We start from the raw sequence: 15,174 nt of genomic DNA, 5'->3' as shown, positions 1-15,174 counted from the left end.
CACAGACGCTTCACTACTGAGTCAAAGAGGTTGTTGTTACTGAGGTCCAGATGTGTCAGACTGGAGGAGCTGAGGACTGAGGTCACATCACAGTTGTGTTTGTACAGTTTACAGCCGGACAGACTGAGGAGAGAGAGGAATATTAGAGACGAGAATCATGATGATCTGTGTTAATAAAGTCTAGACTCACATGACTTTTCTGGAGGCTTTTATTACAGGCAGCAGACCAATGAAAGCCTCTGGAGAAGGATCATATTTCCTGAGGTCAAACTCCTCCAGGTCTGATTCAGAGGACAATAAGAGGAAGGCCACAGCCGACCACTGAGCAAAAGAGATGTTTTTATCAGAGAAACGTCCTTCTCTCATGAAGCTCTGCACCTGCTCCACCAGACTGTGGTCGTGAAGTTCATTCAGACAGTGGAGCAGGTTCAGACGACTCTCTGATGAAATATTATAATCCAGCTTCTCTTTGATGTACTTTACTGCGTCCTCATTGGTCCCTGAGCTACTTCCTGTCTGAGTCAGACCCAATAACAGGCTCTGATTGGTCGGCAGAGACAGACCAAGGAGGAAGCGCAGAAACAGGTCCAGGTTTCCGTTTGGGCTCTTTAAGGCCTGATCCACAGCAGAGCGGTAGAAGAGCTCTGGACTCTCTGTGGGTTGTCGTGGCAACAGCAGGTTGACTCCAGAGTTGTAGAAGGTCAGATGGACGTGAAGAGCAGCCAGAAACTCCTGCACACTCAGATGGATGAAGCAGTAGACCTTGTCCTGGTACAGGCCCGGCTCCTCTCTAAAGACCTGTGTGAACACTCCGGAGTACACTGAGGCCCCTGCAGCGTCCAGCCCACACTCCACCAGGTCTGAATCATAGAAGATCAGGTTTCCTTTCTGCAGCTGCTCAAAGGCCACTTTTCCCAGAGACTTCACCATCTCCCTGGTCTCTGGAGTCCAGTGAGGGTCGGTCTCAGAGCGGCCGTCGTACTTGAGGCTCTTGACTTTGGCCTGGACCACCAGGAAGTGGATGTACATCTGGGTCAGAGTCTGGGGCAGCTGTTCTTTGACTCCTGTCTTCATCACATGGTCCAGGACTGTGGAAGTCATCCAGCAGAAGACCGGGAGGTGGCACATTATGTACAGACTGCCAGATGTTTTCATGTGGGAGATGACGTCTGTGGCCTGCTGTTCGTCTCTGAACCTCTTCCTGAAGTACTGCTCCTTCTGTGGGTCTGTGAACCCTCGCACCTCTGTCACCATGGAGACGCACTCAGCAGGGATCTGATTGGCCGCCGCGGGGCGTGTAGTTATCCAGAGGCGAGCGGAGGGAAGCAGGCTCCCCCTGATGAGGTTCACCAGCAGCACGTCCAATGAGACGCACTCTGTGATCTCAGTCAGGACCTGGGTTTGGCTGAAGTCCAGAGGAAGTCTGCACTCGTCCAGACCGTCAAAGATGAAGAGCACCTGGAGCTGGTCAAAGCTGCAGAGTCCTTTGGCTTCACTGAAGAAGTGGTGCATCAGTCCCACCAGGCTGAACTGTCTCTCTCTGAGCACATTGAGCTCTCTGAAAGTGAACGGGAACAGCAGCTGGACGTCCTGGTTGGCCCGGCCCTCAGCCCAGTCCAGACTGAACTTCTGAGTCAGCACTGTTTTCCCCACGCCGGCCACGCCCTTGGTCAGCACGCTCCTGATAGGTCTCTCTGTTAAGTCCTCTCTGATTGGTCCCTGTTTGTGGGCGGGGCCTTTAAACATGTCCTCACATGTGATGGCGGTCTCTGGAGCGGCTGGTCTCCTGGATTTCGTCTGGATCTGTCTGACCTCATGTTCCTGGTTGACCCCTGCGGCCCCTCCCTCTGTGATGTAGAGCTCTGTGTAGATCTGGTTCAGGGGGGCGGGGTTTCCTGCTTTAGCCACGCCCTCAGACACACAGCTGAGCCTCTGCTGCAGACGCTTCTTCAGTTTATCTCTGCAAACTCCAGCCAAACTCTCTGTAAAGACAAACAGGAAGAACACGGTGAACACAATCATCTATGGTCAGTCCCACCTCTGGTCCAGAGTCCAGGTTTACAGCCACACACTGTTCTCTCTCTAGACCAGAAAGACCTCATGAGCTGAGCCCACTGTAGAGACACATCCAGGAGCAAGTTCAGGCAAAAGAAATGAAATGTGAAATGCAATAAAGTTATTGTATTTATCTATCTATTCCAGTAACTCATAGTCAAACCTAAAGGACACAGGAAGTGAGGAGTGTTTCTAGTACTACAAACAAAGTTCAGCTAATTTGTCTAATATTTTTCATATATCTCTACTTAATTAGAAATGTTTTCTACTTCAAAAAAATCCTATTCCACTGTTTAAGACATTTCTTTAGCTTTTCCTTCTAATCATTTGCAAAGGAAGAGGAACTGAAGAAGTTTCTTGGACGAGTGTCAAAACATATTCACTCTTCAAATCTTTTCTCCAGTGACAGAATGACATTTTCTTTTGCTGTGGCACTGACCTGGACGACTGAGGGATTACACAGACATATACAAAGGTTTTGTTTTCATGTGTAAATCACGTGTGTTCCATCGTGAGCAGATAATCAGGAGCAGGTCATGATTCAGTCTCATATGGACACATCGCTCGCTCTGGGACGAGGACAGAGGCAGAGGACTAAACACCTTGTTTAGACAGAGTTCTTACTGCTGGACAGACGCTCGGCCACATCCTCCTGTTTCATCCTCTTCAGGAAGTCCAGTGCGATGGTCAGGACGGCCTCTCTGCTGCTCTGCTCCTCCTCCTCACTCTCTAAGCATTCTGGGTAATCTGAGGCCAGGACCCTGTGGAACCTCTTCAGCTGCTCTTTGACAAAGCTCAGGACCTGCTCCTCCAGCCGCTGGAAAAACAAACTCAGTCAGAGCAAAAGAACACACAGAGACAGTGTTTGTGTACAGACCGTGAAGAGGTGGAGCAGCGGCTCTACTCTGAGGCCCTCCGGGTTCCACTCCGCTCTGGGGACAGAGTTACACCTTTGAGTGCACAGGAATCAAAAATAAATGATAACTTAATTCTGTCATTAATCCCACAGTCTTGTTTTAGTGGCTGCAAACAGACTAGATTGTCTTCCTACAGTTTGCTGCTGATCTTACCTTGTTCTTGCCTCGCTCTCCTTCCTCAGCCCTGTCCTACTCTCACAGTCACTGTGGACTTACCCTGTGTCTTCACATGGAGCCTCCTTAAAGTCAATGTCCCAGTCTTTAGAGAAATCACTCTGCATGGACTCACAGCTCAGACCAGGACCTGAGTCCCTGCAGTGAAACAGAGGCTTTATTCAGGGCCCGTTACAGCGGAGCAGAGGCTCTATTCAGGGCCCGTTACAGCGGAGCAGTGACACAAGAACTAAACAAACCCTTTAAAGTTGATTATCACATCTTTGGACCAGTCGCTCTTCAGGGACTCACAGCTCAGACCAGGACCAGGACCAGGACCAGGACCAGGACCAGGACCAGGATCAGGACCAGAACCAGGTCTGGATCTGGCCAGTTTCATCCTTAAAATAAATAAATGATCATAAAGCCAAGAACAACCTGAGTAAAATGTACATAAAACAACAACTTAAACAGATCATAAAAAATATTGTGGTTTTCATTACATTTATTACATATTATTACCAGATCATATACATTTTGATCTGTAAACATGTGTTAGGTAAATGTGTTCTTCTGTGGCCTGAAAATCTAACCAAGATTCAGAAAAATGCTTAAAAAGGATAGAGTGTGAGATGAAGGAGTGTGTAGTGACGTTTTCCTGTCCCAGTGTCTCACAGCGGCTCACCTCCCAAACTGAAGACAAATTTATGATTATTACAAAAGCCTATTTGAATATTTCATTATAACACCAAACACTTCTTAACTTGTTGAACTAAAGAAGAGCTAAAAGGAACAAATGAGAATTGGGCCTAAATAAACCACAAAGTTAAAGAAATATCACATTTTAAGTCTTTTTGTTGATGGAAAAATAAGCAGTAAATGAAATATGTCAACAATTCCAGAAAGAGCACAATCTTCAGAGCCAAACTCCTTCACCACAGCAGCTCACATCACAAACTGTTACTGAAGAGAACAAACCTGCAGTGAAACAGGCTCTATTCAGGGCCCGCTACAGCGGAGCAGAGGCTCTATTCAGGGCCCGCTACAGCGGAGCAGAGGCTCTATTCAGGGCCCGCTACAGCGGAGCAGAGGCTCTATTCAGGGCCCGCTACAGCGGAGCAGAGGCTCTATTCAGGGCCCGCTACAGCGGAGCAGAGGCTCTATTCAGGGCCCGCTACAGCGGAGCAGAGGCTCTATTCAGGGCCCGCTACAGCGGAGCAGAGGCTCTATTCAGGGCCCGCTACAGCGGAGCAGAGGCTCTATTCAGGGCCCGCTACAGCGGAGCAGAGGCTCTATTCAGGGCCCGCTACAGCGGAGCAGAGGCTCTATTCAGGCCCCGCTACAGCGGAGCAGAGGCTCTATTCAGGGCCCGCTACAGCGGAGCAGAGGCTCTATTCAGGGCCCGCTACAGCGGAGCAGAGGCTCTATTCAGGGCCCGCTACTGCGGAGCAGAGGCTCTATTCAGGGATCGCTACAGCGGAGCAGAGGCTTTATTCAGGGCCCGCTACAGCGGAGCAGAGGCTCTATTCAGGGCCCGCTACAGCGGAGCAGAGACACAACTACTAAACACACCTTTTAAAGTCGATGCCCAGATCTTTGGACATGTCGCTCTTCAGAGACTCACAGCTGGGACCAGGACCAGGACCAGGACCAGGACCAGGACCAGGACCAGGACCAGGACCAGGACCAGGACCAGGACCAGGACCAGGACCAGGTCTGGATTTTCTTCTGGTTTTAGATCCAGGTTTGTCCAGTTTCCTCCTGAAGAAAACAAAAGGATCAACACTAAACTAACAGCTGCAGCAGAGGCTGTGGTGTTGAGTTTGTCCTGAATGTAAAACTGAGCGTCTAAAGCCAGTTCTCTCTCAGTAAAAGTGTGGAGCAAAGTTCAGATTAAATGAGACAGTTTTTTGTCTTCACTCATTAAGTGTCTGTCTTCTTTATGTTTATAAAATGAACACTACAAGACATTTTCATGTGTTTGTAATAAAAAAGTCATGAAAACCTCTTTGACATATGGCTCAGCTCTAGTGGAATCATGTCACTGGTGTTTCTTTTATTATTCTCTTGTCACTTTATCACACTCTGTCCTCTTGGTACAGAAGAAATACATTCACTTGAACCTAAACTGAAATCCTTTCTAATTGAAGTCCAAAATGCAGTGAAGGGAGCAGACGTTTTCCTGTCCCAGTGTCTCACAGCGGCCCACCTCCCAAACTGAAGACAAGAGGACAAACCTTGTAGAGTCAATCCCACAGTCTTTAGAGCGGTCAGTCTCCAGACACACAGAGCTCAGACCAGGACCAGGATCACAACCAGGACTGGACGGGTCCATCTTCTCCTGAAACCACCAGAGCAGAGGGAAAGTCACACATCTATAATATCAATCTAAACCACTATTACAATGAGCAACAACTCATTTACACAAGAAATCACATTATTTCTCCTTGTATTTAGTAGTTAACTGTAACCCACATAGTTTATTTGACATTTTGTTCATTGTAATCTGTAATAATATTGATTTAAAAAGGCTGAATAATAGAATTGTGTTTTTACTTCCTGCTGCGTGACATGACAGGCTATAAATGATAATAACAACAGTTATTATATGTTTTAACTTGTCTTAATCTATATGTAAAGCTAAACTGGTCTTGTAGCCTTTAATAGAACCTCAGTAATGACAATAACATCAAAACTATGGAAAATAAAGCACAAAAGACTGATATTTGTCTCTGTCATTCACTGTTTCCCAGAAGAAAAAAGCCCAAACTGATCAAAAGACGCGATTCAAAACTGATTAAAAGTGATAATATGTGTGAAAAAGTAGTGACTCACACATAAATCACAAGGAAACACAGAATACAAAGAGCACAAACAAACCTGAGCAACATGAATAAAAAGTGCGTGTGAAGAAACGGGAGCGGCCTCGTGAAAGCTGAGAAGGCCTAAAGTGCCACAAGACAAATCCTGAACATCATCAATCAAATCATCAAATCAATTTATTTTTGTAAGGCCCAAAATCACAACAACAGTTGCCTCTGAACATGTGAACAATGAAAGTCACCTGGACGAGCCCGGAGTCCTGATCTGGACTTGGTTTGGTTCTGAAAAGGACCTCGTTGAGCCGGGTTTAGTTAGAGCTTTAAATCAGGAGCGAGTTAAGACTTGAGCTGCTGGAGTCAACTTGATGGCGTCGTTTGAAAAGGACTTTAAACTTTCACTTCAGCCACAGGTGAGTCACGTGATCACAGTGAGACGCCCAGAGGCTTTTGACTCTGTCCTCTGCTGACCCCTGGTGGCTGGTGTTAAAAGTCTCTTTCCTGATACTGACCTTGAACAACCTGCTGCAACTTTAGGGACATTTGTGACACTTTGACTTTTACAGAGACAAACAGTGGAGAGACGACCAGGGGAAGAAAACAGAAGCTGTATTGGTTGAAAAGCAGCAGCTCAAAGTTCACAAATCTACAGCTCTCAGCTCCAATCAGAGGAATGTTGGGAAATTCAGAACCAAAACAGAAAAAGAGGCTCCAAAGTTACACCAGATTTATAAACTTGGATTTTCATTTTGAAAACATTGTTTGGATTTTAAGTTTAAATTATTGGTTCATAATTGAGAGAATATTACATAAATGGCCTTAATGTTCAATCGAATTCATTTAGAAACGACAAATAATTTTAATAAATAATAAAATAAAGATTATAGTCTGGCAAAGATGGAAACATAATAAAGTATTTTGAAAAAAATAAATAAAATTGGATAGCTTTTGATGCCCCACCCCTCAGGATGATTTTCACCAAATTGGCCGGGCAAACGTCCGAGGACTGGAGGAGTTTATATGTGAATATGTATGTGAATCAACGTGAATATCGCAGGCAAACAAAGAAATAACTATGTTTTTCACTGTTAATACAGTGATGTGATGATGAGTCCTTATTGCCTCAGCTCCAGGTTCAATTACCATTGAAAACAAAAGCAGGGAAAGGACGCAGCCCTGGAGAGTTCCTCTTTCCAAAATAACAAGAGTTCTGGAAAAAACAGGGAAATGCATATTCTTTTGTAACTTTCTAAAAATAATTATTTTCTGGGATGGATTTTGTTTATCCCTCTAATTTGTTTCATATTAAATTACTTTTTTTGAGTGTGTGATATTATCAGAACAATTAGGTTTTCTTTAGCAGTTCCCCAAAGCACTGTACGGTTAACCGACTTTACCCTCATCATTGATTTAGAGAAATGTGGATAGTTCTTGTCAATCAACATTTACAAACCAGAGTTTGTGTGGTTATATCTAATGTAACAGCGACATGATCTGAAATGTGATTTTAACATATTTTACAATCAATAATTGAAGAAGCTAAAAGGTGTGGAATAAAAAAAAAAAATTGTGAGGATTGGGAAAAAGTCTAAAATATGTTTGTTAGATGCATATCAACCCAACCCATATCATTTATTATTTGACATTTAGAACTTTTATTGGCTGTATGTATGGAAACGAAGAACTGTCAGTGAAACATAGAAACATTTTCAGGCTTTTTTTGTCAGAACAAGAAAGTAATAAGTTACAGAAACATTTTCATGTTATAACGAGTTAAATTCTATTTTTAACTGATATATTCTTTGGTTTGACTAACTTTATTTCCCCTCTATGAACATATTTCTCTTGCATCTATTGTTGAAAAGGTCACTCAGGCAGGAGGTTTATACCTTGAATATTCAAGCTGAGCAGATACAAGCGGTCGAAATGAATTTCCTCCACAGTGGCTGGGCAATCCCTTAGAGATAGAGTGAGGAGCTCAATCACACGGGAGGAGCTTGGAGTTGAGCCGCTGCTCCTCCATGTTGAGATCTGTTCTGGATGCCTCCTGGGTGCCTCCCTGGGGGAGCTGGAGGAAGTGTCTGGGGTGAGGGACATCTGGGAGTCTGCTGCCCCCACAACCCAGCCCTGGATAAGAGGAAGAAGATAGATGGATATTCCAGCTGCTAATTTTTTAACTATGCCCCACTATTCAGTTTATGTAGCCATAGATTTGATATGTCTCTTCTGAGACGGTCACCGCCTCAACTGAAAAAATAAGAAATGTAAAAGACATGAACTCTAAAAATGTCCCTGACTCACTAAAGACAAAGAGAAGGTGTATGTTGTTGTCTTCATTTCCCCCTCTCATTCCTTTTTCCTTCTCTCTTCTTTCCAACTCTTTTCCTGGTACATTATGTCATATTTTATGTCTTCAGCTTCATCTAGATCCCTCTAAGTAAAATGTTTTGTTTAATTTTGGCTTTTATTCTCTTAATATAAATGTGCAGTGACACAAACGGATGGCAGCTCACCTACGACCAGTGTTGAAAGACATAGCCCAATGCTTCCAGTATCAAAATACACAACAGAACCTCTCTTTAAGGGAAAGACCATACAAGTTTGACCAGTGGGGGAACAGTTTTTCAAGAGTTGCATATCTCAAAATGCACTTCAGGACCCACACTGGAGAAAACCCTTACAGCTGTGATTGTTTGTGGTCAGAGGTTTGGAAAAAAAGGATTCTCTCAAAGAACATAAGAGGATCCACACTGGAGAGAGGCTTTTTGAATGTGACCAGTGTGGAACAACATTTAGGACCAAAGGGCAGCTCTCAAAACATCAGCGAGGTCGTACCGATGTGACCAGTGTGAGAAGGTTTTTAAAACATCAATGATTCTGAATGCACACACAGGGGGAAAAACATTTATCTGTGACCAGTGTGGGAAGGAGTTTGCGCAGTCTTCCACTTGCAAATGTCACTAAAGGTTTCACTCTTTTAGACGTTCATCAGACCTCACAGAGCACCGTGGGATCCACACCGGAGAGAAGCCAGTTGTCAGTGAAGAGTGTGGCTTTTGTGTCTGGGTCGACTCAAAAAGCTGCAGATCAGGCTTCAGAAAGTCCAGATTGAGAAGGAAAGACCAGTATTTTTCATTTAATTAAAAATTTTTTTTTTTTTTGCCAGTATCCAGTGAGATTTCCCTTTTGTTCCCCTGATCCAACAACATCATGGTTGTTAATCAGCGTAAATATGTTTTTATATCAACTGCATGTTGTTTTTAAACCAGTATTGCTATTTCTAACTGTTCAAAAAGTAATGAGACAAAGTATTTATTGTATTATGTATTTATTTATTTTAATTGAATTTAAAGCCGCTTATGTTCATAATAACACAATGTTCTTTAAATATTTAACTTTATCCAACTACTTTTTAATAAAAACAAAAAAAGCTATGTTTAACATAATTTGAAAATCAGCATTGGACACTGCAAGAAACCATAGTGTGAGTTATACCAGTTAAAATCCAGATTTAAATCTAAAATCTACTCTTATAGAAGTATAAATGATGGCAATACATACATTTGAGAGTATTTACAAGCTCATGAGTCCTGATTTAGAGCTGGTCAGTGAGGTTAGACATAGTTTTGAAGTAGGTCTGTATAAGGACTCAAGGCAGCCACTCAAGTTCCTTGTTTGAGCCGCAAGGAATTCAGGACACCATTAAAATAAACTGGACTCCTGAAATGTTTAAAGAAATATTGTTCTTTTTAGTATTTGTTATTTAAATACATGCAGTTAACCTGTCATCCATAGGCAGATTTTTGTCCAACTGTCTCTAAAGATACCTCTCCAAATTAAAACCATATTTGTTTTTTAAGTATGTGGATTATATATAAAAACTGGGTCTCTGTGTAAAGGTAACATTCTCTATTTTTACCCTCAACAGTCAGAACTACTCTAAGTCTGACTGAATAAAAGTTATACATCTTGGAACATCCAGAAAAAAGTTTTTTCTTTATCCTTGCCCTAAGTTTTTTGTTAAAAATGAGGGTGTTTATAGCTGTTGTTTGTATGTGAGGCCTGAAATACACTATATATCATTACAAAACTAGCCACTTAAGTTTCAAATGTGAGATCATTATCTGTAGAAACAAGTATTTTATCAAACTTTTTGTAATACTTTATCCAGGCGTTGGATAAAAAGACCATTCCCTTGTCCAAATCTATCCATTTTGGACACATTTAGAAAATATTTGATCACTTTTGACTTCTTACACCTACATACATCAATGAGGGCTCTATTGAAAGCTTACAACTAGGGGAATCCATTTCTTTACACAGAGACACTATATCATGTTATTGAAATTCATATTCCATAAATAAAAACAAATTTTCACAATTAAAAATAGACAAAAACAAGTGTTATGTGAGCACGTTTTGCCACAGAACCATCGCACGGCTCTAAAGTGGAACTTTTTGGAGAAACCCCATACATTACACATCCCTGTGCTCGTCTACCCATTGGCTGTTTGTCTGTAGTGTCAAACACAGTCTGTAACCTAACTGGTTGGTTTAGCAAGGGTGGGACTTGTGAGTAATTTGTATCTCTATGTGACACTTCATTGATTTTACTGGGACGTAGAACTGCCAAAAACCGTCCTGATTGGCTAATCTTGGTGTTAATCAAAAGCTAATACTTCCTTTTAGCCTCTGTAGCAAGGACATTGCGGTGAAAATTCCATTTTCTTTGATATGGGCAAAAGAAAAAGAAAAATGGAGTTGACGAAAACCTTTTTTTCTGCATCATGGAGGCCTTCATGGATCTAAAATATGTGTTTTGGCTTCTAGTCAATCTTCGCTAAAAACTGCTTAGTAGCCATCCTTTGGGTGTCCGTTTCTTGACTCACACAAAATCCTCACGAACAAAAACTCAAGTAGTCCGTGGTGCGTTTATTTCTTTTATTTTGCACAATCAAAAAGATGCTGCCATGTTCTGCGATGTGCGGGGATGTGCGGGATATGCGCGGTCAAAGACCGTGTCGGTCGCCCTCTGACTTCCATCTCGACCCGTCTCACCTGTTCCCCTTTTACCAATTAAGTTTGGCCTACTTCTCTGGCCCCGCCCTCTCCCGCTCCATACTGAAGCATGACATAAATTATACATTTAACTTAAGGATTAGGCTTTGTAAATAATTAGAACATTAGGAATTTATACTAAAGATTCAGATTGCAATTACATTAATTTAATACTTATTTATACTTAAACAAAAATACTTTTCTTAATTAATTCCATTATTGCTCTAACAATATGTATTGGAATTATTTTACTGGATTTTATTCGTTGGACCATTATGAATGGATCGAGACCAATCTTGAGGGGAAATATTGAAGTTTGACGTGTACAGAGCCTTGAAGGTAAGGAAAGTCAAAACTTTTACTTGGTGCTTTTCTGTACAAAGACCGTGTGTACAAAGGGCTGTGATTGTTGCATGTGAAAATGTACTTTAAGGTTTAAATTGATGTGTAGATTGTCAGGCTTTGGGACTGGGGAGCGTGGTGACACATGAGTACGTGGTGGCACACATGTGCCTGTCCCAGTGTCCCACCCATGGGACGCCAAAAGGATAAGAGGTTTTTTAAACATAGAGTCCCAGAAAACTTTGAACAAATCAGAACCTTCACTAGCAATAATAATAATAATTCTCAGCACGATCAAAACATTTTAGACCCATTTATTACCTCACATAAGTTGCTTAATATTCATTTCAAGTTGCATATTACATCTCATTGGAAGTCTAAATTAATTTGATATTCAAGAGAATTGTTTTTTTGTCAAATAAAAACTAATTAGAAGTGAATGTGCTGATCGTGATTAAAAACTCAGAGCTGTTCTCCAGGACTATGATCTGGAGAACATCTGCTGTAATAAATACTTTGTCAAACTAAAATATTGGTGTTGTGATGGTTGGGGCCCTTCATTCAAACATTACCCCTCTGTCCAGCGCACAGCCTGGTCTGGGCCCTTCATTATTACTACAGGAACAACGCCTCAAAAGAGCTTCTTTCACTTTGACAAATTAACAAAATACTCATATATTTAAGATCTGATCCTTTGAAATTGTTATGGATCAGCTTTGGATTGTTTTGAGAAGTCTACAGCCAATCCTGTGGCAGTAAAAGCATGTGGGCGGGAGCTTCAGGAGCTTACACTTATTTTTACCATTTTTACTTTTCTTTTTGTCTGTGTTTAAGCTTAAGCCGTTTAGATTGAGTTAATTCCTGCATAATTCCTGAAAAGAGTGTGTTATTTTGGCCGTAACGGTTCATGTATCGACTAGAACGTTTTTAAGCTGTCACTGAAGCCGACTTCTGTGATTGGTGGAATCCACCTGTCACTCACTTGGAGCCTCACAGAGCCGGACCAATAGGAGGAGTGGGCGGGACAAGTGTCTGTGTTTGAGCAAAGAGCTGCATTAGACAGAGAAACACTGAGTCGAGACGTCGTCTGAAACAGCAGATTGTAACAGGATCAGATCAGGATTAGGTTTTTATCGTCTCATCGTCGGCTCCACCAGAGACACAGAGGAACCAGGAGCAACCAGACCAAAGCCAACAAACAGAGGCTCTGAGAAGCTGCAGATGAAGGTGCGGAAGTGGAACAGACTGTTATCATGTCTAACCTGATAGAAGGACAGAGCTCCAGCCTCAGAGTCCAGAAACACACCTACTCTATCTGAACTGTAGTAACATAATGTTTCCCTTTTACAATGATAAACAGACCATGTTCCTCTTTCATCTCTCCTCAGACTCCAGGACTGATCATTGTCTCCAAACCTACAGTCCTCAGCGTCTCCTCTCCGTCTGATTCCTCTGTAACTCACTGCTACATCTACAGACCCTCTCGTCTCCACCTCCCAGTAACAGCGTCCAGTCAGAGCGGTGGAGCTCAGGACCTGGGGACAGGAACTGAACCTGTCCTGGTGAGACGGAGACAGCTGGAGCTGCTCCACATTGGTCACTGTCCTTTTGTCCACAGACAGCTCCAGTTTGTCGTTGGCCGTGTTTGGATCCAGAGTGACGTGACAGAAATCTGCAAACACAAATACACTGTTCACATCACTTTATTATTATTACAACACTTATAAGAATAGAATGAAATACAGATTATAAACAATAAAGTCAAAGACAAAAGTGAATTTATTGTAGATTTGACGTGGTTTAAGTAGTTGAGGAATGTGATACGATAAGAAGAATGAAACATACATTTATTATTGAGTGTCTGCCTATACAGCAGACACTGCTTATAAAGCAGACGCTGCTTTATAAGCATTGAACACAATGCCCCATTCACAAAAAAATCTATTTTTTATTAATTTTCAATGTCTCTAGATGCAAATGTTGTTTTGAGCTCGATCGGACAAAAAACCTAGGACAAGTACAATTTGGAAAAAAGAAAGTCAAACGTTGCGGCGCCCCTTCGATTCAACATGGCTGACTTCCTGTTTCCAGGATTTTCCTGATTTCTGACGTGTTTCAACTCCTTAACACTTTCACCAATTTCAACAAGCTATACCTCTTTACGATTGCTTTCACCGTCTTAGGGGGGCTATTGCTTTTGAAATTTGTACAACTCGTACTTTTTGCAGTATTTGCAAAAGTATCAGTATTTTTCCCCATTGAAATGAATGGGAATATATATAAGGAAGGATATAGGTCGAGCTCGATTGGATGAAAAACCTAGGACAAGTACGATTTTGAAAAAAGAAAGTCAAACGTGGCGGCGCCACTTCGATTCAACATGGCTGACTTCCTGTTTATCATACAGCGATGCTGCCAGGTGTGTTTTACTCCTCAAAGGTAGCTCTATCACTGTCCCAAGTCTAATGTGCCTAGGCCAAATATTAAGACTTTCATGTTTTCTCTTTTTTGAACCACATGGCGCTGTTGCGACGGGCGTTCTCGCAAGCTCCATTTTATTCGAGTTTGGGCCGAGCAGATCGGGTCTATGTCCCCATGTGTGACTTTCATCAATGTTCAGGGGGTCAAAAACGCCAGAGTATGGACATGGCATTAGGAATATATTGTGCCTTTTATTTGCAAAATATTATTAAAAACTAGATAATGTGCAATGGCTGAAGCCATTGTGATTTTTTGCATTCTTGCGTAAAAGTACTACATGTGTGTAGTAAAGACTTTATTCTTGTTAGGCTCGAGCCATGGAATGGAACGTTCATTCCATGGAATGCTCGAGTCTATTGTTCTTCCGCTGGTCTCTTATTGAGTGTCTGCTTTGTCAGAAAGCAGATGTGTTGTTGTATGTTGTTGTATTTTTTATTTTATCAGGATTTTCCTGATTTTTGACGCGTTTCAACTCCTTAACACTTTCACCGATTTCAACAAGTTATACCTCTTTACGATCGCTTTCACCGTCTTAGGGGCGCTATTACTTTTGACATTTACTTTTGAACAATAGACTCGAGCATTCCATGGAATGAACATTCCATTCCATGGCTCGTGCCTAACAAGAATAAAGTCTTTACTACACACATGTAGTACTTTTAAGGCAGAATGCAGACATTTTCAATGTCTTCAGCCATTGCACATTATCTAGTTCTATATATATATATTTCAAATAAGACAAGGAGAAGATTCAGGTTAATGCTATAGTTAGATCTTTATAAACATTGGTTATTGTGGTTTTGCTATTTAGATGGTTTAAAGATTCAATGTAATAATTTATGTCAGATTTAGAGAATTTTGCCGTTTGAATATATAACTCACCAAGAAGAAGAAATACATTTAAACATTTTTGTTTTGTTCATATAAAAATATATTTGAATGTTTTATTTCTATAAGTACAATATATTCAAATGTTTTTCTAATTATAGTTTAGTTTGTGATGATGAAACTGTTTTTTTCTAAGAGATTGGTCCTTTTCCAAAGCAGTTGCTCCTCCTCTTCCTCTGCACTTCCACTAAACTCTGGGTGAGTCTCCTTCAGCTGAGAGGAGGTTCCTTCATTAGAGGCTCAGAGCTTTGGCTTTGGAACCACACCCCCTCACTCTGAAGAGACACGCCCCTTTACCAGAAAAGCACCGCCCACTAATGTCGCCAATATCAGACTTTTAGATTAAATTAATCATTGTTTTTTTGTTCATGCAGATCCTCATGCTCTCATTTCACCTGTGACTGTGTTTAATGTGGGTCACACTTATTTATTAAGTTATTTTTTAAATAATAAGTCCCTTC

The 15,174-nt window shown here is 41.7% G+C and overlaps 2 protein-coding genes and 1 long non-coding RNA gene across 3 annotated transcripts in view; all 3 read right to left on the bottom strand.

The window, feature by feature from the left end:
- LOC140354724 (NACHT, LRR and PYD domains-containing protein 3-like) overlaps positions 1-15,174 on the bottom strand; it is a 334,575-nt gene that overhangs the window by 6,951 nt on the left and 312,450 nt on the right. The window contains exon 13 of the mRNA XM_072439920.1: positions 1-123. This exon is cut by the window's left edge and continues 42 nt beyond it. Coding sequence (XP_072296021.1) covers positions 1-123 — 123 coding nt within the window. The remainder of the gene's footprint in view (positions 124-15,174) is intronic.
- On the bottom strand, positions 3,396-6,291 carry LOC140354788 (uncharacterized). The gene is made up of 4 exons (XR_011925992.1): positions 6,190-6,291; positions 5,363-5,466; positions 4,698-4,886; positions 3,396-3,526 (listed from the first exon to the last, which is right to left on the bottom strand). It is a non-coding gene; the product is annotated as an uncharacterized lncRNA (long non-coding RNA).
- LOC140348261 (tripartite motif-containing protein 14-like) lies at positions 12,446-13,415 on the bottom strand. The gene is made up of 2 exons (XM_072434304.1): positions 13,390-13,415; positions 12,446-13,045 (listed from the first exon to the last, which is right to left on the bottom strand). Exons 1-2 carry the CDS (start codon positions 13,413-13,415, stop codon positions 12,475-12,477), a joined length of 597 nt encoding a protein of 198 aa, XP_072290405.1. The 3' UTR covers positions 12,446-12,474.

Source organism: Eucyclogobius newberryi, unplaced genomic scaffold (assembly GCF_026437365.1).
Source record: "Eucyclogobius newberryi isolate DKJ021-1_F unplaced genomic scaffold, fEucNew1.0.hap1 SCAF_11, whole genome shotgun sequence".
NCBI lineage: Eukaryota > Metazoa > Chordata > Actinopteri > Gobiiformes > Gobiidae > Eucyclogobius > Eucyclogobius newberryi.
The sequence above is the reverse complement of the archived record's forward strand: the minus strand, read 5'-3'. Positions and strand labels throughout refer to the sequence as shown.

Bases quoted from the DNA above. Each gene is read 5' to 3' on its own strand.
- LOC140348261 (XM_072434304.1), bottom strand. From the start codon at position 13,415: ATGTTGAATCGAAGGGGCGCCGCAAC. The intron at 13,046-13,389 runs GTTTGACTTTCT...ATAATAATAAAG, and splicing joins AATCGAAGGGGCGCCGCAAC to TGATGTGAACAGTGTATTTG.